At 35.3% G+C, this 22,324-nt stretch overlaps 1 protein-coding gene across 3 annotated transcripts in view; it reads right to left on the bottom strand.

Moving 5' to 3' along the window:
* Nucleotides 1–22,324, bottom strand: part of Tmtc2 (transmembrane O-mannosyltransferase targeting cadherins 2) — a 379,905-nt gene that overhangs the window by 176,856 nt on the left and 180,725 nt on the right. For all 3 annotated transcript variants that reach the window (XM_047549588.1, XM_047549591.1, XM_047549589.1), the window contains exon 3: nucleotides 9,249–10,077. In XM_047549588.1, the coding sequence (XP_047405544.1) occupies nucleotides 9,249–10,077 (829 nt within the window). The remainder of the gene's footprint in view (nucleotides 1–9,248; nucleotides 10,078–22,324) is intronic.

Here is a 22,324-nt window from a genome sequence, read left to right as displayed (position 1 = left end):
CCATATGTAATAGAATGAAATTAAACCCCTATCTCTCACCCCACACAAAACTCAACTCAAAATGGATCAAGGACCTCGGAATCAGAACAGAGACCCTGCATCTTATAGAAGAAAAAGTAGGTCCAAATCTTCAACTTGTTGGCTTAGGATCAGACTTCATTAACAGGACTCCCATAGCACAAGAAATAAAAGCAAGAATCAACAACTGGGATAGATTCAAACTTAAAAGCTTTCTCTCAGCAAAGGAAACTATCAGCAATGTGAAGAGAGAGCCTACAGAGTGGGAGAATATCTTTGCCAACCATACCTCAGATAGAGCGCTAATTTCCAGAATCTATAAAGAACTCAAAAAACTCTACACGAAGAATACAAATAATCCAATCAACAAATGGGCTAAGGAAATGAACAGACACTTCACAAAAGAAGATGTACAGGTAATCAACAGATATATGAAGAAATGTTCAACATCCCTAGTAATAAGGGAAATGCAAATCAAAACTACCCTAAGATTTCATCTCACCCCAATTAGAATGGCGATTATCAAGAATACAAGCAACAATAGGTGTTGGCGAGGATGTGGTGAAAAAGGAACACTCATACATTGCTGGTGGGGTTGCAAATTAGTGCAGCCACTCTGGAAAGCAGTGTGGAGATTCCTCAGAAAGCTTGGAATGGAAACACCATTTGACCCAGCTATCCCACTCCTTGGCCTATACCCAAAGGACTTAAAATCAGCATACTACAGAGATACAGCCACATCAATGTTCATTGCTGCTCAATTCACCATAGCCAGATTGTGGAACCAACCTAGATGCCCTTCAGTTGATGAATGGATAAAGAAACTGTGGCATATATATACAATGGAATATTACTCCGCAATGAAGAATGATAAAATTATGGCATTTGTAGGCAAATGGACGAAACTGGAGAATATCATGCTAAGTGAGATAAGCCAATCTCAAAAAACTAAAAGGACGAATGATCTCGCTGATAAGCGGATGAGGACATATAATGGGGGGTGGGAGGGGTTAGCATTAAGTTTAGGGTTAGGTTTAGGGTTAGGGATAAGGAGAGCAGTAAGAATGAAGGAAAGAAGGACTGTATAGAGGGAAAAGAGGGGTGGGAAGGGTGGGGGGGAAGGAAAAAAAAATAAACATCATTGCCCTATGTAAACGTATGATTACACAAATGGTATGCCTTGACTCTATGTACAAATAGAGAAACAACATGTATCCCATTTGTATACAATAAAAAAAATATATATATATATATTGAGACGGGTGCAGTGGCACTCACATATAATCCCAGCAACTCAGGAGACTGAGGCAAGAGGACTGCAATTTCAAGACCAGCCACAGCAACTTAGCATGGCCCTAACCAGCATGGTGAGATTCTGTTTCAAGAGAAAACAACAGAAAAGGGCTAGTGATGAGACTCTGTGGTAAATTACCCCCAGTTTAAATTCCCTGGATCCCCTCACAAAAAAATTGAATTATCTGTTTTATTAAAACAAAATGAGAAAAAAAAATAAATGAATCTAAAGAAACAAAATTAACAAAAGAGATACAGAAAGAGGTCTTCAAAGGCACTGGTAATACTCTTAGGCTATTAAATGGATACCTGTTTTAGCAATATTCTTTATACAAATATGTGACAACATATTTTTTTCTATGAATGGTGTATTTAATGTATTTTATGAACGAGTATTTTAAGAAACAAAATACTAAAATGGAAAACAATTTAATTTCATACTTAATTTAGTCATATTCTTGTCTCAATTTCTTCAGCATATAAGCCTTCCTTAAGTATAATAATCTAAGACAATACTAGTATTAGGATTGATGTTTTACAAAAGCCCATAAAGAGCCTGGAAGTCTTGTTAGAGGTAATCTCAATGACTTCGAATTGGCAGCATAGCAACCACTTCATTATAAGACACCATAGAGCCATCTGCATTGAGTTTGTAAGCACTGATAATGTTTTCTACAAAAACTGTACTCACAGTCCTTAGAGCTGGGACAATAGAAAAATGTGCATGCCACTTCATTCTTAAAGACACAAAGTATACTGAACTTCTGTGACTACTTTATCCTAACTGGAAAATGATCATACTTGATTTTTTTTTAATAAGATATTCTTAAAGGGCATGAATTAAATAATTCAACAAATATTATTTAAAAAAATATTTTAGTCTAGTTCAGTCAATGAGATATTTTCACTTTATTCTTGTCCACCCCATATTTTACATTTCTTTTTCTATTCAACAGAAAAGAGATAAACTGAGAAGACAAGCACAGAATTTCTTTACTCTATAGAAGCCTGAGTAAGCCTTCTACTATTTCTCTCTCAATCAGCCTTTACCAGTTCTTTTAGCAGTAGCTTTTTTCAACTGTGTCTCTCTGTTAAAAATGAGCACAGTGGCACCTGCCTATAATCCCAGTGACTTGGAAAGGCTGAGGCAGGAGGATCACAAGTTTAAAGCCAGTCTCAGCAACTTAGTGAGACTCTGTCTCAAAATAAAAGGTCTAGGGATGTGACTTGGTTTAAGCACCCTTGGATTCCATCAAAAGAAAGAAAAAAAGGAAGGAAGGGGAAGAGAAAGGGCAAGGGGAAGGGAAGGGAAAATTTGGGTTTTTGTTTTTATAGCTTTTTAATTTGGGCTAGTCGATCTTAACAAAGTACTATAATGGTTTCCTTTCCTGGCTTAATGGGTAAAGTTTATGTTTTACAAAAATCTATACCTCTTTTGAAAAATTTGCATCTTTTGGAAGTAATTATTATGACAAATTATTTGGAAATATATTAATAATATTATATTATTATATAATTACAAAGTTAGGTGGTGAATTACACTGTACCATGGTTAAAAGAGGATACACAATTCAAAATTATACTATAAAATCCAAAATTAATCTGTCAATTTTCACATGATTTACAAGTTTAGAATTTAGTTAAATTTTGAGTTATTTCTTAGAAAATATTTCTTCAACTCAGTTATTTCTTGAAATTTGAAACCATGTAAAATTGAAACAGAACTATTGATTTATCACACAAACACAAAGAAAAATTGTTAAACACTGAAAAGATGAAACACTTGTTTGTTTTTTCTATTTAAACAGGTAATATCTGTCATTTGCATTAGGGGGTAAACTTGGCATACTTGAGTAATTATCTTCAGAGGTTTAAATATGTTCACCATGTTATATATATACATCTTTTATATCTACAGTCTCCAAATTTACAGTAGAAATAGGCATGAAGCACAAACTTTAGTTCATGAAATTTTCCTTAGATTAATCCCCCCTACTTTTTTTGTGGATATTGGCACTTGAATCCAGGGGCCCATTATTATTGCTACATCTTAAGTCCTATTTTTTTTTTTTTTCCTTGAGACAGGTCTTACTAAGTTGCTGAGGCTGGCCTTGAACTTGGCAGTGCAATCCTCCTGTCTTCTTAGTGTTGCTGGGATCACAAGTGTGCACCACTCCTAGTATTCTTCACTATTTTTTTAAAAAATTACTTCCATACAACTAAAAATCAGAGTCAGGCATGATGAACAAATAAGACAGGGCTGGGGATGTAGCTCAGGCCTTGCCTAACATTTGCTAGGTCCTAGGTTTAATCCCCAGTATGGCAAAAGAAAGGGGAAAAAAACGAATCATGGTAAAATGTTCTCTAAGGTCAACTGTTAAAGAAAACTGATTTAATTTTGAATCCATAATTTAATTTTTAAATTCCATTTGTTACATCACATATGCTGCCATATATGCTATCATTCTATTTTATGTTTGTGTGCTCACTGATCTGTTTATCTACAATAACTTTGTTAGTCTGTGATTATGACCTTAATTAAAAAGGATTTTGTAATTAGTTCATTTTAGAGAAGACAGGTGATAAGGTTGAGAGGTTGGCAGATCACCCAGGTAGAAAATTCTCCCCACAGACATGAGGTCATGGGGAACCTAACCTAAGACAATGACATATTTATTGACACTTCCATGCCACTACTACCCACTAAATACCAGACAATATACTAGACACTATAGAGAAAGGGAAGTGAGGGAAAGTTCTGGACAGAACCTAAAGAATACATTGATTGAGAGAGAAGACAAAAATCATAGAAAACAGTGCTGTGTGAAACGAGAGACAGTCAAAACTGCATAGAGTCCTGACAGCCACAACAGCAGAGATCAATGGTGTCAAATTCCCCAGAGAAAAGGACACATGGGGATTCAGCTGAAGTCAGAGGCCAAGCAAGAATGATCACAGACTGAAATGATTAGTAATGAGTTAAGAAATGCTCTTATCAAGCAACTATTAATCAATATGGCTTCTAAGATGTGTTAAAGGGAGAAAAAAGGAAAACCAAAAAAATACAATAGGCCTTACTCATTAAGGCAGTCATTACAGAAAATTTCCTCTTTGCTAAGCATAAAATTGTAAAGAGTCATGGTGAAATCAGCAAACTAGAGTAATCAACTATGTCTAGTATTTTCTTGACATTATCAACCACATAATGAGACAGGACTTGTGGTTTACATAGTCTAAATCAGCTATCATTCTCCACTATCCAGATTTAAACCATAAATTAGCAGCACAGTCACTATGACAGACTTTACCCATCCTCATTTGCATCCAATCAGTTAATGACTGGCAGCTGTCTACAGGACCCATTACTGAAGGCAGCAGTTTTAACGGATAATGCTTCATGAGGCTTAAAATCATATTCATGATAGACTGAAGTACTCCAAAATCTGCAAAGGCTCTCAAAGGGGTAAAAATAAATAAATAAATAAATAAAACTAACTGCAGTCTGTAATCTCAAAAAACCTTCAGAAAAGACTGACTTTAAAGGGTTTCTAATCTTTAGCTATGCTCACATAACATAATATACCAAAAAAAAAAAAAAAATTCTGCCCTTAAGGAAGATTACTGCCAGTCTCATAATTGCTCAGGAAGTAACTATAGCCAGAATTATCGCTAGCATGTTATAAATAGAAAAATTTAGGAACCTGGAATGAAAGAGTTTTGCTTGTATCAAAATGAAAGCATATGTCACGAAAAGGAATCCTGGAATCCAAAACCAACTCTACTACTAATTCTATCACTCTTATTATGAAGCATCCCTCAGTGCGTGGTACATCAACAGCATATTTCACACTTTTGTCTTATTTCATGCATGTACATTCTGTTTCTACCCAGACTATAAATTCCTTAAGAAGGACAATCACTGTGACATTTATATTCAACATATTCTTTGCTGAATGCCTTCTCTGTACCAGGCACTGTCATTAGTACATATATGGAATTTTTTTCAAAAAATGGAAAAATCCCCTCCTTGTTGAATCTTATGTTTTACTGCATGCCAATGATGCATTCAGACAATAAACATGGAAGTAGAGAAAACACAGTATGCCTAATAGTGATAAGTGCTATGAGAAAAATAAAGACGTGGAAAGTGGGCAGGTAATGCTTCAAAAAGCGGAGGTAGAGGGTAGCTGTACTCTGCAACAGGACAGATAATTGAACATAAAGTACTTCCTGATAATGTGGCTAAAAGGAGGTGAGGGAGACCCCTGTGATGATATCTGGGGAAACACATGCCAGGAAGAAGCAACTGCTCAGTATTGGGAGTATGCCAGGCATATAGAAGGCACATCAAAGGAGCTGATAGGTCTGGAGTGGAGAAAGGGAGGGAGGCTTGTAGGTGTATAAGGTCTTATCCCTGACTGTGTGCTTTTACTTGGGAAAAAATGGAAAACCAGTAGAAGAGGGGTAGCAGAGGCCACACATGCTCTGACATGTTTCACAGGGATGCTGGCTCAGTGTAGACCCAAAGGATACAACATCAGAAACAAAGGTTCGAATCAGACGTTAAAGAGCTTGGAAGTCATCACTCCCATCCTTATAAGCAGCAGCAGCTGAGCTAACTGAAAATCAATGACTTCTCTTGGATCCATCAGCATTCTGTAGTCACAAGGTCACTGCCACTCTGAGATTTGGAGAGTCAGGCAAATCCAGAGTCATGGCAGAGGGGAGCTAACCCAGAGCAGGAATTGCTGAAGACAGAAACTGTTAGAAACCATTAAATGGTAATTTTAACCAGTTGCTTGAGATATCACCGTAAAAAAACAAGACAAATGCTTTCCCAGCTCTGGCAAGGGGAATGGTAGGGATAGTAAAAGCTTTGTGAAATATACCCACAGCATTATACATACAAATACCTACTCTCTAGGAGAAAGACCTTACCAAAGCCTTATCCCAGAATTATGGAAGAAGGGCATCCTCTTCTCCAGCAATAATTAGCCTTCTGGTCCCAACTGGAAGTGACACACAGGGAAAGTCAAGAAGCATTTGTGAAGGTCACACCCCAGAGAAGCAGAGATTCAATCATGAGATAAAAGAACACCTCTGCCACACTTTTATGCCACACCCAGAAGGCTCCTATATAATAATAGATTGTAGATAGAGATATGCAAAACATAAATTAAGTCCTTAAGGAAGCTAAAAGGCAACAAGGGGTACAAAACATAAGGACACTAGAGGAATGTGCCACTTGTGCCACTTAAGATTATAGCAAACATGAAATATAGTTCAGTTCCTAGCCACATTAACACAAAACCTCACACTAAAGCCTCATTTCCTACTTCAAAACACATCACATCTGCCTTGAAATAAAATATTACAAGGCATGCTGAAAGGCAAGACCATAGAAGCTTGGAGATCAGCTAAGAGTCTTTTGATAATATTCCAAGTAAAAGATGGTGGTGCTTGGGCCATGATGGTAGCACTGGAGGTAGTACAAAGGGGTCAAGTTCCTGATGTACTTTTGAAGACAGAGCAGAAAGGAATGACTGGTGGAATGCATGTGATGGTAGAAAAGGAAGAGAAGAGGCATGGAGGACTTCCAGGTTTTTGGCCAGAGCTTCTGGGAAAATGGAGTTGCCATCAAATGAGATGGTGAAGATTGCAAGCAAAGCAGTTGGCTAGGGCAGGGGTGGGTCAGCTAGTTTCAGGAATTCAATTTTTGATGTCTTGAGGGACTTAAGTTACTGGTTATACATTAATTTAACAATAATATTTTGGAGTTCCCAGATACTATAGCACTTTTTAAGGTTAGGAAATTTAGGAATATCTTAGAAACAAAGGTAATAACCATTTGAGTGAATGAATGAAGAAATGATTGAACATTTTAACCATGTCACAAAAATATCATATTCAAAATCCTAAATAACAGCAATAACAGTAAATAGTGCTGAAAAATACCTATAAGTTTACAAAATGCTTTCGCCTACTCTGGGACAGAGATGCTATTCCATTCTATATCTGAGTATCTTCTAGATTAATAAAATTTCGCTGGATACTTGGCTCCCCAGCCTTCCCTGTAGCTAGGTGTGGCTGACAGTGTGTAAGCAAATACTACTACGGTACGTGCAATCTCAATGATATGTTCTCAGTGAGAACGGGTACACCCACAGTTGGTCCTTTCTGTCCCCTCTTCCTGTCAGCTGAAGTGCTGATGTGATAATGAGACAGCTTGGACCACATGGGCAGGGTGACACCACTGAGATGGCAAGGGAACAAACAAGGAACACAGATCCTGAAAACCCACGGCGCCATCTTATCAGCTTTGCACTGCACATACTTAGATTTGCCACATGAAAGAATACAGTTCTATCTTATTTAAGCCCTTGTTATCTTAACCCTTTGTGACATTAGCTTAGCCTGAAATTTAACCCAAAATTTTAATAAGTCCTCAAAATAACACTGATACAAATAACATGCTGGGGATTTTTGTTTTATTCCTTGCCATGCATCCGTTTTAAAGCACGGGAGAATACACTGGCAACACAAACGGATTCCGCATACTTATATCTTCGAGAGAAGAAAAAACAATTTGAAAAGTACTCTGCAAAAATGACTTGCAAACATTTTTACAGCAAGACTTGGGTTCAGGCATTCAATAAATTGTGCAGTACTCACTACCTAAAAAAGGCACATGGTAATGATTTTTCAAAGAGAATTGAGGAATTATATGCTATGCCCTAGCTCAACTTTAATGCTTCTACTTTCCATTAAAATCCCTGCAATCTATTAAGCATTGTAAGTACCAACAATTAGTTCCTTGGCTTAAGGAAATGTGTATTTGCTTACTGAACTTCTTGACTTAATTTGTGCCAATCAGACAAGGATGCCAAAGCTGCTTCTGGGTATCTAGATCTTTGGATATATATCCCAATACATATTAGCAGGCCATTTTATACATTTGGAACAGTTTCCCACCTTCGGTATTTGAATACTGATATGGAATTATATTGGAATGACTAGAAAAATCCTAGTTCAAATTCCATACAGGCAGTCATAATTTAAAGGGTGAATAAAAAAATGACTTATGTAGAACAAGATTTTTTGGCATTATTTACTATGATATATTTCTGCACTAAAAATATACACTTATTTTCATTCAATCATTCTCTGGTTTCCATCACCATTTAAATTGCCTAAACTAGAATAATCCACTGTAACAGCTTTTAACTATTCATTTTTGCTTTAAAGGAAACTAATTTCTATGCTATCAATTTTGAGATTTGCTAAAATACTTTTCTAACCCAAAAGCTTATAAAGAGAGCTCTAATCAATTTTTTTCTTTCTGTAGTGAAAAAATGGTTTCCCTAAGTGATTTAAGAATTGTTTACTAAGAATAGGCCAACTGTTTGGTGACACCTGAATGATTTAACCTTTGTAAGGTAGAGGTGACTCTCAAATGCTAGTGCACACACTGACATCTAGAGACACAGCTCCAGGATTCAGAGGGAGCCTTACCTCCAATGCTCCTGGGAGTTCCTCAGGCAATCCTTAGAAAACAGAAGAGCTAGAACATTCTTAATGTGAGATGACCTAACTTTTATTACTGGATGAAAGATATATCCAAAGTCAGTATTGTGAAGTGTGGAAACCAAGCATTTTCTAAATTCAGAAAACACTCAATATGTCTAAAGAACATGAGTCCTACTTCTTCAGGAACACAGGAAAACATTCCCCTATTCCAAGTATGCAATGCTGAATATGCTTCTAAATGTGTTTTACTGTACATCTCTTAAAAAAAATGAAAGATACAGGCATTATATAAAAGGATCTCTTCGTCTGTAATACTGGGTTTTAAGATAACAAGCAAAGAGAAAAAAAAAAAAAAAAAAAAAAATGGAAAGTTTAACCTGCCCAGGCAAAAGCATAAAATAAAATATTACCTTTAGCTGGGTTTACTTTTATCCCTGACCTATACAGCATTTCCTCATTCTGCCAGTCTCCATTCCTGATCGCAGTCTTGAGTCCATAGAAAACAATTAATGTAGCTGTAGCATAAAAAATCAAGCTCTTGAGAAACCGCTTTTGGACTTTGACATAAAGGGCTCTGGCACCCACTGTAATCAGGAGGCAGAAGCCCATACTAGGAATATATAATACTCGCTCTGCAATTACAAAGCCAACATAGAAAAACAAGTTTGTGGCAGGAATAAAGGGTATTATCAACAAAGATAAAGACAGAACAACAATGTTCTCTGTAGAAGGGAGCTGAGTTCTCTCTGATACATTATTTTTAATGCCATTTTCTACTTTGGATGCAAAGCTGGGCTTAATCTCTGAGTTCCGGTACTCCACGTCTGAATGGCAGCTGTGTCCGTTTGCATTCTGCTTGCCATTTGTTACAGCTTTCCCATTGCATTCTCTCTCTATGCTTGGGCTCTTCAATCCATAGTAGGCGAGGAGGAGGAGTCCGGTATAGAAGGCCACAGTGTGTAGGTTTCTCCAATCACAAATTGTTTTGAGCAGAGGCACAGCATCCATTGACCAGTCAAAACTGAGAGTATCTGGGCATAGCAACAACCAGAGGTTCTTGGTTGGTAAATAGAAGAAGGTGAGCGTGCGAGCCAGCAGGCTATCGGAATCAGCAGCCGGGTTGTCAGAGTTGGAAAAGCTTGGTGGTTTGTTTCCCATCCAGTATAAGCGGGCCCCCAAAAGGGAGGTTCCCCAGAAAGTTAACAAACTAATGCTGAGAAAGAGAGACAAGTTCTTCCTCTGAAACCAAAAGAGAGGGAGAAAAATAAAGGTCATTGTCAATACAGTATGGGGACATTTTCACTTAACAGTAAGAGATGAAATACATTTTTAAATACACAGTAAAACCACAGGACGCACAGGATCATGTCTCCAGTATGCGACTTCATTTCCACTTCCTTTTAAAGATGCTTCGGAAATAGTAACCTCAAAAAAAAAAAAAAAATGGGCTGTGGAATCCTACTTTGTATATAACATTTATTTATTTGTTTGTTTGTTTTTAATTTTTTAGTACTAGAGATTGAACTCAGGGGAACTTAACCACTGAGACACATCCCCAGCCCTTGTTTTTTTTTTTTTTTTTATATTGAGACAGGGACTTGCTAAATTGCTAAGGCTGGCCTCAATTTTATGATCCTTCTGCCTGAACCTCCCACGTCACTGAGATTACAGGCATGTGCCACCATGCCTGGTCTGTAGGCAACTTTGGCTATCTTTTCTTTTCTTGTTTTTTTTTCTTTTCGTAATTCCAAAACTTCTATATCATAACCTCTGAGAAATGGTTCAAAGTATTACCCTTTTAGACTTGGTGTCCAATCAAAAGACCACAACTGGCATAGTACTTCCATTGCATAAGATAAAGTAGGCGCCTAATAAATGTGTTCTTTACGTTTATAATTTAAATTTTTGGGGAAAAACAAAGAGTTATGGCAAAAAAGATGGGGCATGTTAATATTCTTCTCAGATCTAAGGCATTCAGAGCATGCGGTTTTGTCTATGCCAGTCTCCATTTCATTGTCTTGAATCTACCTGCAGAATTTATAAACTAGGCTTCCATTGGCTGTCCCATGGTGTCACCGACATTGGTGGAATCCAACATTTGTTAGCACTCTTTATGAATTCCAAGCTTTACTAGACTTCACCTTCATGCATTTTAACTTCTGTTGTCATTTATTGACTTGCCGATAGGCACATTCACTCTCAATATTCAAACCCAAAAAACTTAAAAGAGAACCGTTGACTTCCCACCTCCAGCAAACTAATAAATAGGTCCTACTCCAACCATTCCCACCTTAGAAAATGGTAAGACCATGTAACCATGTCCCCTTCAGGGCCTCCCTTCCCCATTCCATTCATTATCAAGTCGTCTCAACCTCGAATTCATAATTCATTCCAAATTTGCCCATTTCCTTCATCTCTTCTGTCCTCTCTAGTTCAAAATCTAAAGATGGGAGCAACACAATATTCTACTTGATGACTCTGACCTTTGTTAAACACAGATTATGGTATTTCCCAATTTTAAACTCAGGAATGAGATCTTATCCTAAGATCTTGAATGTTTTCCTCTATTAACAATTGTTTTTAAAAGTTTGTGATTCATTTAGGATGTGTTGGTTCGCCCTTCCCCCAATTTCGGTAATCATGTCCCTTTTTTCTTCCAAAATTACTTTGAAGAAAATTTTTAAAAATCTAGTGAGAGGTAATTCTGAGAATAAAAGAAGTGAGAGATAGGAATTTAGAATACAAAAATTCAGAAAGAGAAAAATGAGAAATAGAAAACAGGTTGAAATTATGAACAATTCTAAGAGGTAGGACTGTTATATTATAATGCTAATTTCATAACATTAACTGCCTTAGTGTTTTACAACTACCGGTGGCAGACTTTTGCTTGACATTAATCCAAATACTATGTTGAATTTTCAATGGTAGAAGGATTAATCATGTTCACCCATCATGAATCTTGAACTTCCAGGTCTGTCTTGGTAAAATGATATAGTGCAGAGCTTCATTACTACCTGAGAACTTCTGCAAACCATTCAGTTGCTCTTTTGAAATTCTACCCAAGAAAAGCCCAAGAATTTCTTTATTTCAGTAAATAAAAATGACATAAAAATCATACTTTAGAAGTTCTATCTTAGTCAACTCAATTAGTCATATATAATTGAGTATTTTAGATTACACTAGGGAGAAACATAGGATTTGACAAAAATAAATGGGATAAGACATCACAGGACATAGAACACTTATCTCAAAAAATCAAATTCTAGCTGGGCATGGTGGTGGCATGCCTATAATCCCAGCAGATTTAGAGGCTGAGGCAGGAGGATCACAAACTAAAGACTAGCCTCAGCAACTAAGCATGTCTCTAGCAACTCAGTGAAACTATCTCAAAATAAAAAATAAAAAGGACTGAGGATGTGGCTCAGTGATTAAGTGCCCCTGCAATCCCCAGTACACTCCCCCCCAAAAAAATCAAATTCTGAATTTGTACCAAAAGACCATTTTCAAAGTGTAAACAAGACAGTTCTATTATAATGTCTTGTGGATACCTTGTGGTGGCAGTGAGTGGAGAGGCAAGGAAGAAGAGAAAAAGCATTACAAAAACATTGGTAATCAGAGAAGTAGACAGCAAAAGCTCCACTTGGGAAGATCAGTATGGTCCAGTTTTTTCCTACTTCTGAAACTCTAGATAAAGTCAGCCTTAACATTTATGCAATTTGATTTTATTTCCCCAACCAAAGCTACCTATCCTTTCCTAAGGCAAAACTACTTTATTCATTTATTAACTTTAAACAAACTATCTTTAATAATTCATTAAATCTTAGTAATTATCAAAATGAAACATTGGGATTGAAGATGTGTTCAAAATTATTGTAGTGATTACAATGCTAAAATAACATGTAAATACAGTGAACTACAAAACAAAAATTTGAATAACGAAAACTTTTTAATGAAAATATATAAAAGTCTAAGAATTAAGAAAAGGTTCCACATCATGCACAATCACAAAAATGGGAAGGTATATTCCACATACATATAATACGTAAAAATACACTCTGCTGTTATGTATATCTTAAAAGCACAAATAAAAAAAATTGCAAGTACATGAAGGAAATATTATATATCTTTATGTATATGATGATTTCATATGTATATGTACATTTGCATTTATATATGTACATATGTATGAAATTATGTTAAATATTTGAAATTTATGTATTGCATTTGATGTATATTAGACCTCAATAAAATGATTTTTAAATAAATAATAATGGAAAATGAAAAAAATGTTTAAAGAGTAAGAAAATAAATATTACCCATTATAAAAAAATAATATAAAATGAACACAGGTAATAAAATGCTAACAATAATGTACTACTTCATATTTGAAAACACTTCATAAACAGTTTTCCATTTCAACAACAGACATAATAATTAAGATTAATAGGTACTAAAAGGTCTGAAACTAAATGTTCACATCCACTCATTCTAACTGAATGGTGAGATCTATAAGGGTTATTATATAAATGCCACTATATATGCCAACCAGTAAGTAAGGGTGATATTAAAATATTTACAATAGAAGAGTTTCTAAGCCTTGGGATGTACTACTACCTGTATATTAGCCTAAATTTTAAATTACAACTTTCAAGTCTCTTTAATGGTCTCTCATAAAATTTTATAAAAGTTATCACCTATAAAAAAGGGGATTCTGATAAAACCTAATCTCTCTAATCCCATTCACTCATCCTACAATCTTTCTTTTCTTTCATCTTGTTTTTAAGACCTTAAAAAGGTTTGATTTCTAATTTCGTCACTATGCTCTAGCCTATGAATTAAGTTAGCAAATTTTTATTGGGCTATGACCAGGAACTAATAAACCATACAGTTTGCCTTGACATCTTTTTTGCTTTTTTGTTGTATCAGACTGATTCAGCAACGGCTTTCCTGAGATGAGCCCAGAGATGAGGTATAAGCATTACAAAGAGTTGATAAGAAAGTTGAAAGCTAAAATGAGCAAAATCCACACAAAGATGAGACTTCAAAGTGTGGCAACCTTAAACAAGACCTAAATACAATCTTTGACAAGGAGCTATAGGTAAAAATTACAACTCAGTAGCTTAATCGTAATTATTTCTTTGAACACATGGTTAAGGTTGTTGGATAGGATAGGTACTCTTCAACCCATGACTTGTAGACTTCTCCTTAGAAAAATGAGAGACCATGTGTTGTTGGAGTTTCACATTCTGCCCTGTCTAAAAAAAAACTCTGGGAGAAGAAAAGAGTCATAGTGTCTTAGATAGCAACTTTTAAATGTAAAGGTCCATTCATATCAATTATAAGCTTTTTAAAAACTGAATAACTTCTGCTTAGTAAAATTTCTGTTGGATTCTATCATACACAAAGCTGAGAATCTTTCCACATCTGAAAAAGTCCAGTTCTTGGTACAGACAATAAAATTGCTGTTGGATTCTGACTTTAATTTCACAGTTTTAAGGCATGTTTTCCTCATTTAAAATAAATAAAACATAAGTAATGCTTTCACCTAGACTCTGGCACAAATTGAATTCTTAAATGTAATAAATGAGTATCACAGTATCCAGGCTAAAAAGGCATTGAAGTCATAATAGTAAGTAGAACTTAGGGTTGAAATATACAAGTCTTATTGCAACACATTAAAGACAGGGTTTCTTTACAGAATTAAAAAAAAAATCTCAGGGCTGGGGAGATAGCTCAGTTGATACAGTGCTTGCCTTGCAAGCACAAGGCCCTGGGTTCAATCCCCAGCACTGCAAAAAAAATTTTTTTTAAATAAATAAATAAATAAAAATCTTGATTATGAATAACAAAAGCAAAAATAATACAAGAGAAAGAAGGAATTAAAAATAAAAACAGAGCTAGATGAAATGACTTACGCCTGCAATCCCAGCGACTCAGGAGGTTGAGGTAGGAGAATCACAAAATAGAGGCCAGCCTGGGAAACTTAGTGAGACCCTTCCTCAAAATAAAAGACAAAAAAGGACTAGGAATATTGCTCAGTGGTAAAGTACTCCTGAGTTCAATCTCCAGTATGGGTAAATAAATGAATAAATATATAAAGACAGAAAATTCAGAGACTACCATAAATTTCTGAAAAGATGCACAATCTTATTAGTTAATAAAAATTAAAATGAATGTTAAAAGTTAAATTTATTTCAAAGAGATAGAAATGAAAAAAGTACACACTAGGATACAATATCCCTGAAATTGTGTCAAAACAGGAACAATTGCAAATTGTTGGGAAAATACAACTTGTCAGTTTTAGTGGGGAATCTGGAAGTATATAGTAAGATTAAAAATTTTTCTCACCTATGATTTCATAATATGCATCTATTACATACATAGTAGTAAAACCTCTCAAGTCTAAATACATAGCATCTAATGCAAAATTGTTATTTAAAAAAAAAAAAAAAAAGAGCCAGTCTTGGTGAAGCATGCCTGTAATCCCAGCAACTCAGGAGGCTAAAGCGGAGATTACAAATTCAAGGGCAGCCTCAGCGATATATCAAGACCATCTCTTAAAATAAAAATAATTTTAAAAGTACTGCGGGTAGAGATGACTGGTAGAAGGCCCCTGGGTTAAATCCCAAAACCAAAAAAGAAAGGAAAAAAAAAAAAAAAAAACTGCCAAAAATTTCAATAGGGCACTATAAAAATAAGTCATAGACTATCCATATAATTTGAATTCATACGACAATTAAAGGAAAAAAAACCATATATAAAATGAAGATACAAAATATGCATAGAGGTCATTCAAAAAATTTTTTTTCATAAATGAACATATATGTATACAAGGCATTTTCTCCCAAGTGAAATACCAAATGTAAGATGAAATCTCTGAGAGATGGGTCCATGGATAAGAGGCAAAACTGGCTTAGAATATGTGAGTGGTTTTATCTATCCACAGTCCCTAAAAACACCCCCTACCAGATGTGACAATCCAATACATTTAAACTTATATTTATGTGATGAAATATTGCTTGAAACAATATTTAAATAATAAGTTAACAAATCTATGTTCTGGTTATAGTAACTTAGGTATCTGATGTGTTAGTTCTAGTACATTTCTATATTTGTTATTTAGAGAAGTTATTTCATGTTTCCAAAATTAAAATAAAATTATTTGCCATGTCAAAATACTACCTACAATTGTTTTGTGAAACTTATCATAATTTTGCTAGAAAATCCTTCAAGTTGACAAAATCACATCACACAATGCACATAGGTTGGGCTATAAAATTTCACTATCATCCAAAAGCTTGCTTTTAGATTTAATCTACAAAGGTTGACATATCTCTGAATCACCAAGAGGGTACCATAGAGCCTGACATTTGTAGGCTTTTGAAGAAAGGATTCTTAAACTAACTTTGACTCTCAAACCTTTACTTGAAAGTTAATCCTGTTATACAAAATCCCAATAACCTCCATGAAGACTCATAAAATAAGTGATATTGGATACAACTTCAATGCACCATTACCCAAAACTTGACTGTCACCACATAGAAACTGAGTCTTTTTACCTGTCCACATATACACACCATCTCTCAATCCCTCTTTTCATGAAACGCACATAGTGAAGCTGTGGTATATGTTCCTCAGGAACATTTTCCTGACTACAACTTCTTTTAAAAGCAAAATTAGAAATGGGAAATTTTCGCACATTCACAAAAAAATGCTCAACAAACACATTTCGTGCCAAATGATGAAATGGACAAGGTTTCTTCATGTTTAATTTACATATTCACAAAATGACATTGTGAAAGTCTTAACTATTTGAGTTCCACTATCTTCATCTTTCTTAAATTTCTTTTTTAAAATAAAGAGGGATATTAGCTCTACTCTCAATATTTTCTAATTATAAAATTCTAAGAGGTTTCTTTTTTTTTTTTTTTTTCCTTCTGCTGAGTCCCATCCCCAGCCCTTTTTATTTTTTAAGACAAGATCTCACTAAGTTGCTTAAGGGCCTTGCTGAAGTACGTTTGCTGAAATTTTGATCCTCATGCCTCAGTCTCCTGAGTCATTGGAAATACAAGTGCATGCCACCATAACTGGCTCAGAGGGGTTTTGTGGGAACTGCCCAACATAGAAAAGTCATAGAATAAAAATCAGCCAAGAATATAAGGTTTGCAGCTAACAACTTTATTTCTACTCTTTTGACACACTAATGGGAGTAAAAGAACATAGTCATCGCTTAAGAAGCAAATGATGTGAAACTAATCACAGAACACCAAAATCTTCCCAATGCAGCCCCTGAATTATGAAGCAGGAGCTCATGAAAAGTGCTTGCCATATTAATTACTGTTGATGCCTTTAAAGTGCCCTATGGTGGATTATCTTCTTCTATGGAAGTTTTTGATTAAAAAACTAAAATAAAAGTGACTCAAAATACAACTAATTCATCTACAACAGCTACCCTCTCCCTTACTCATGGAAAACTGCCATTGATGATGGCAGCCTCAATACTGTCTTTGAATATCAGCTTTTCTGGGACATAAATGAAATTGAAAGGAATATTTTAGTTTCAATGAAAGAAAAATGTAAACATTCTGCCTTGGAGTATTAAAACCATCATGAGACACATGTTTTGGCAAACAAATGAGAATAAATTACTTAAGTGCAAGGCTCATTTAATTCCAAATTAAGCCCTTGGCAATGATAGTAGTTATAATAATGAAGTAGATAAAAATCAGTATCTGAAAGTTTTAAGACTGAGAGAAAAGTATATCCAGACATAACAAAAACCCAGCATCATCTATTTTCTATCCACCATTCATCATTGAAATCATAGCTTTCCTTACATCAATATAGGATTTCTCTTAACCCCCATTCTTCCCCAAATTGTTCTCATTGAATAGTCACCCCCAAATGGAACATAAAAGCACAATTTTCTGAACACATGACATGAAGAAATGCATGGCTACAAATATAATTAGGAATTATTACCAGGTCGTATTCATGAGACTAATCAAAGTTTTGCCATAATGAAGTTATCAAGGTAGTTCTGTTTCCCTTTAAAAGAAAAAATGGGAGCTGGGCAGTGGCACACGCCTGCAATCCCATTGGCTTGGGAGGCTGAGGCAGGAGGATCGTGAATTCAAAGCCAGACTCCACAATGGCGAGGTGCTAAGCAACTCAGTGAGACCCTGTCTCTAAATAAAATACAAAATAGGGCTGGAGATGTGGCTCAGCGGGTGAGTGCCCCTGAGTTCAATACCAGTACCAAAAAAATAAAAGAAAGAAAGAAAGAAAAATGGGTTTTCTTTTAATAATTTCCCATCCTAACAGATAATATAACAGAATTTTTAATATTTGGGGTTTCAAAAGATATAAAGAATTTCAATGAATGAATGGGCATATCTATTCTTTGTGAAGAAACAATTTAAACACTAGGGGCATAAAAGTTTTTTATTAGGAAATTCATCATTTTGGATTTGAGGAATTCTTCAATTACTTAATCTGACTCTAACATATAATGTTTCTCTTTGAGTACAAATAACCAGTAGAAACCATGAGTACATCTCATCTAAATGTGTAATGTAGCCTAATAAATCAGTTACAGATTGAAATCTGCTTATGAAAACTTGCAAAAAAAAATTAGACTTCATTATAATTTACTAAGCAATGTTTTCTTGAAAGGAGACAATGCTCATAAAAATTCAGGGCATCAAAGCATATTAAATGAATCTCATTTATGACATGATATTAAACCAAAGTTTAAAATCAAACACATTTGGGTTAATTTGTAGTAAAAGATCACCAAGGACAGTAATTTATACACTTTTCCTTCTTTCAATTACAATTGCAACTATTAGTCTGTTTAAAATTTCTCACAGTCTTTATTCAAACCTGACACCAACTTACAACAATAAATATTTTATTTAGAATATTAAAAATGTATAAGTAAAAAACATAAGCTGATCATCTATTCTTTTTAATCATACCTGAAATTTTTATTAATTTTGCTTAAAATGTGTTTGATTTTAAAATATTTCATTTACTTCTTCAATGATTCCTACCCTGTCTCTAGATCTTTGCTCCTAACACCACCTTCCAAGAAAAAGATGGAGAGCTTCTTGGTGAAATGAACTGATGGGGCAGGAAATATATAAGATAAGCCTAAAGTCAGCTGTAGTGCAAGAAAGGTTGGAGATGCTTAACACACCTATAGCTATAAGGAGAGCAAAGCATCAATGGGATGCAGGCATTGGCCTCAAGGGCTTGGGATGGCTGCAGCTAGAGCAATTGGAACAACAAAGTACAGTAGTATCAGATTATAAGGTAACCCAAAATATGCAATAAATATCCAGGAGTCCATAATGATAAATAAATAAGAAATAGAGACAAATCTCCTTTGCAGAAGAATTCCAAATAATTTGTTATCCTCAAAGACAAGGATCATAATTCCCACTACTTAAATGTGTTCTGTGCATAATGACTTTCTTCCAAAGAATCTACAAGTTGAAGAGGGTTTGGAGAGAGTAGAGATGGAGTGACTTAACAGCGCAGAAACCTGAAAACACCATCTCTGGCAGGTGATTTAGGTCAGCATTAGGACAGGCTATTTAAAGAATAAATAGATCATTGTTATGATGTGATGACAATGTCACTTGACATCTTTGTTCTTCCTTTCAAAATTTATGACCCAGACTTAAAAAAAAAAATCAGGCAAATTCCAAATAAAAACACTTCTACAAAATATCTAACTAGGAATCCTCAAAACTGCAAGTCTTCAAAATCAAAGTTTGAAGCACTGTCATGATCAAAAGCCTAAGCAGACATGATAAATAAATGCAAGGTACCATGCAACACAGTACCCTAGAACAGAAAAAAGACTTCTGAAGAAATTATGGACTTAGTTAATAATGTATCAGTACTGATTTACTAATTGCTACAGATATATGATACTACTGCAAGATGTTAATAGTAGGGTAAACTAAATGTAAAGTACATGGGAACTCTGTCTTTTGGATGTTTCAACAAACCTAAAACTGTCCTAAAAATAAAGTCCACTTAAAGTGGCTGTTAAAAGTTAAAATAAAATGCACTTAGAAACCAAAGGAAATGAAATAGACGGTCTCTGTTCAATCAGTGTTGAAAGCTATTACCAAAGAAAAATGAACAATTAAAAATTAACACCACATGAACATTTTAACTGCCTTCCAAATGGAATGAACTGAAATTCAGGTTGACTGACCACAGTTGCATATGTGCATTGCATGAGATAACACTGATTTCAGATTCTATTTGGTTTTTGTCTGATACTCTGTAGCATTTGCAGTATATCAGAAGCCCCTAAATAGGAAGCAAATATCCCAGGAAAGATGCTTCTCAGCCCATTGCTATGGTGTTTTCGTTGGCATGGTGACCCATTCTTCCTCATTAACTTAACATGGGGGAATCAAGCACTTAGCAATTTTGTGCGTACCCATGGCAAGCCCTTTCTAGAGCTAACTATTTGAAACTGAAGTGCCCAAAGAGTTCAATTAGTACAACTGCAAGGGGTGTGCTATAGCCCCTAACCCATTACACTAAAAGCAAGCCCTGAATGCCAGCCTTCAGAGTAATCTTGTTTAGCTTAAAATAAGAGGTTTAACACTTCCCACCAGGCAGTGCACTATGGTCAAATCAGGTTAGCCACAAAAACAATTCAGCCTTTATGAAGAAAATATGTGAAGAAAATATCCTTTGTGACCTAAGAAACAAGAACAACAACAACAAAAAAATGTTTTAAACAAAAGTAGAGAGGACACTTCTTTGATTGACTAGCAAAACACTTTGGTTTGTATTAAATTCCTTTCCCCATACTTTAAGAATACACCTAATAGGGGGGCAGATAAAATTAAAATAGCTCTCAATTAATTTAATTTGGAAAAGGAAGTTTTTTCCATCAATCTCTCCTCAACTGGGCAAGTGCACAGTGCAAATTCATTTCCTGCACCAATGGATTAAACTGCAACATTCTTTTAACTGTGTGGCTTTAGTGCGACAAACTCGCCATTGTGAGATGCGTTCCAGTCTCATTAATGAGTTGAGCATGTGAGCCCAGCATTTTGGAAACATAAAGAGACAAATTATAATGAGACTTCACTCAGTGGGGAGGCTAAGATACAGCAGTCTTCTCTCAAAGATATCATAATGGGACAGCCACTTAATGAGTGTGGGAGTTTTCCTGTGAAAAAACAAAAGACATCAAAAGGAAAAGATTTTATATATACAAATACAACTTAGTATATACCTGTACCTTATACATGTTCTTTCATAATAGCATCAGTTTAATGTTTTTTTTTTTAATTTGGGAATATGATTGACTATAAAGACGTGTCTTCTGCTAAATGTGGAGTAAGTTCAATGTCAAATGAACAAATGATTATTTACTGTTTCTCACAAATATGCAACCTTTTATCTAGACATATGTCACCTTAACCTTGTCTATTCTCAAAAAGCCACAGTGATCTACGAAACATAACACACTAGTTTTCTTAATTGGGCAACTGATGCACAGTAGTTACTGAAAGAAAATTTTCACATGGAAAGCATCCACTGACGTGTTTCAACATCCAGCAATTTTGATTATTCAGCAATTCCCAGGCAACACTGTGGCACTGACAGGGTCATCATAGCTATTAGTCATTCAGAGCAGAATCAAACTGGAATGTTCACAAGGTCAGCCAAATAGGACCTTCTGCATTTACTGAGCAAGCAGTGAGGTCATCACCTGTTCCCCACCCCCACCAGAAAGAAAACAGAATAAATGGATGGTCATGCCAAATTTTGAAGTACATCAGAGTAGCAAAAGGAGTTAGTTACTAGAATGTTGCAAAAAAAAAAGCAACTGTACTTCCAAATCTTTGTTGGTTTGGACTCTTTGGTTTGCTTCCTTTGGTACTGGAAAATGCGTGAGAAGATGCTAAGTGGTGATAGTACCTGTCCCATTACTTTCAACCATTTTAAACAAACACTGACAAAACAAAACTGAGTCAGGGGATGGATGATATAGGAAAATATAATTTGGATTTTTATATGAAGAAAAGTCATCTTCCAGGCCCATGCATCGTATTACTCTGAAGGCAAAGTTCCTTTGGAAGGATAAAACAATAAACGTTGATGGCAGCATTTATTACCAATAAGTGGGTTTGCCCCACCCCCTGGTACCAGGGATTGAACCCAAAGGCATTTAATCACTGAGCCACACCCCCAGTCCTTTTTGTTGTTGTTGTCGAATTTTACTTAGAGACAGGGTATCTCTGAGTTGCTTAGAGGCCCCTAAATTGCTAAGGCTGACTTTGAACTCAGGGTCCTGCTGCCTCAGCCTCCCACACCACTGGGATTACAGGCCTGCATCACGGTGCCTAGCCAATAAATGGGCTTTTCCAAAAGCATGAACACTTGTACCATCAAATATGCATTTATTAAATGACTACCTTCATTTGGTGGAATTAATCACCAA

Source organism: Sciurus carolinensis, chromosome 4, assembly GCF_902686445.1.
Source record: "Sciurus carolinensis chromosome 4, mSciCar1.2, whole genome shotgun sequence".
Lineage (NCBI taxonomy): Eukaryota > Metazoa > Chordata > Mammalia > Rodentia > Sciuridae > Sciurus > Sciurus carolinensis.
The sequence above is the reverse complement of the archived record's forward strand: the minus strand, read 5'-3'. Positions and strand labels throughout refer to the sequence as shown.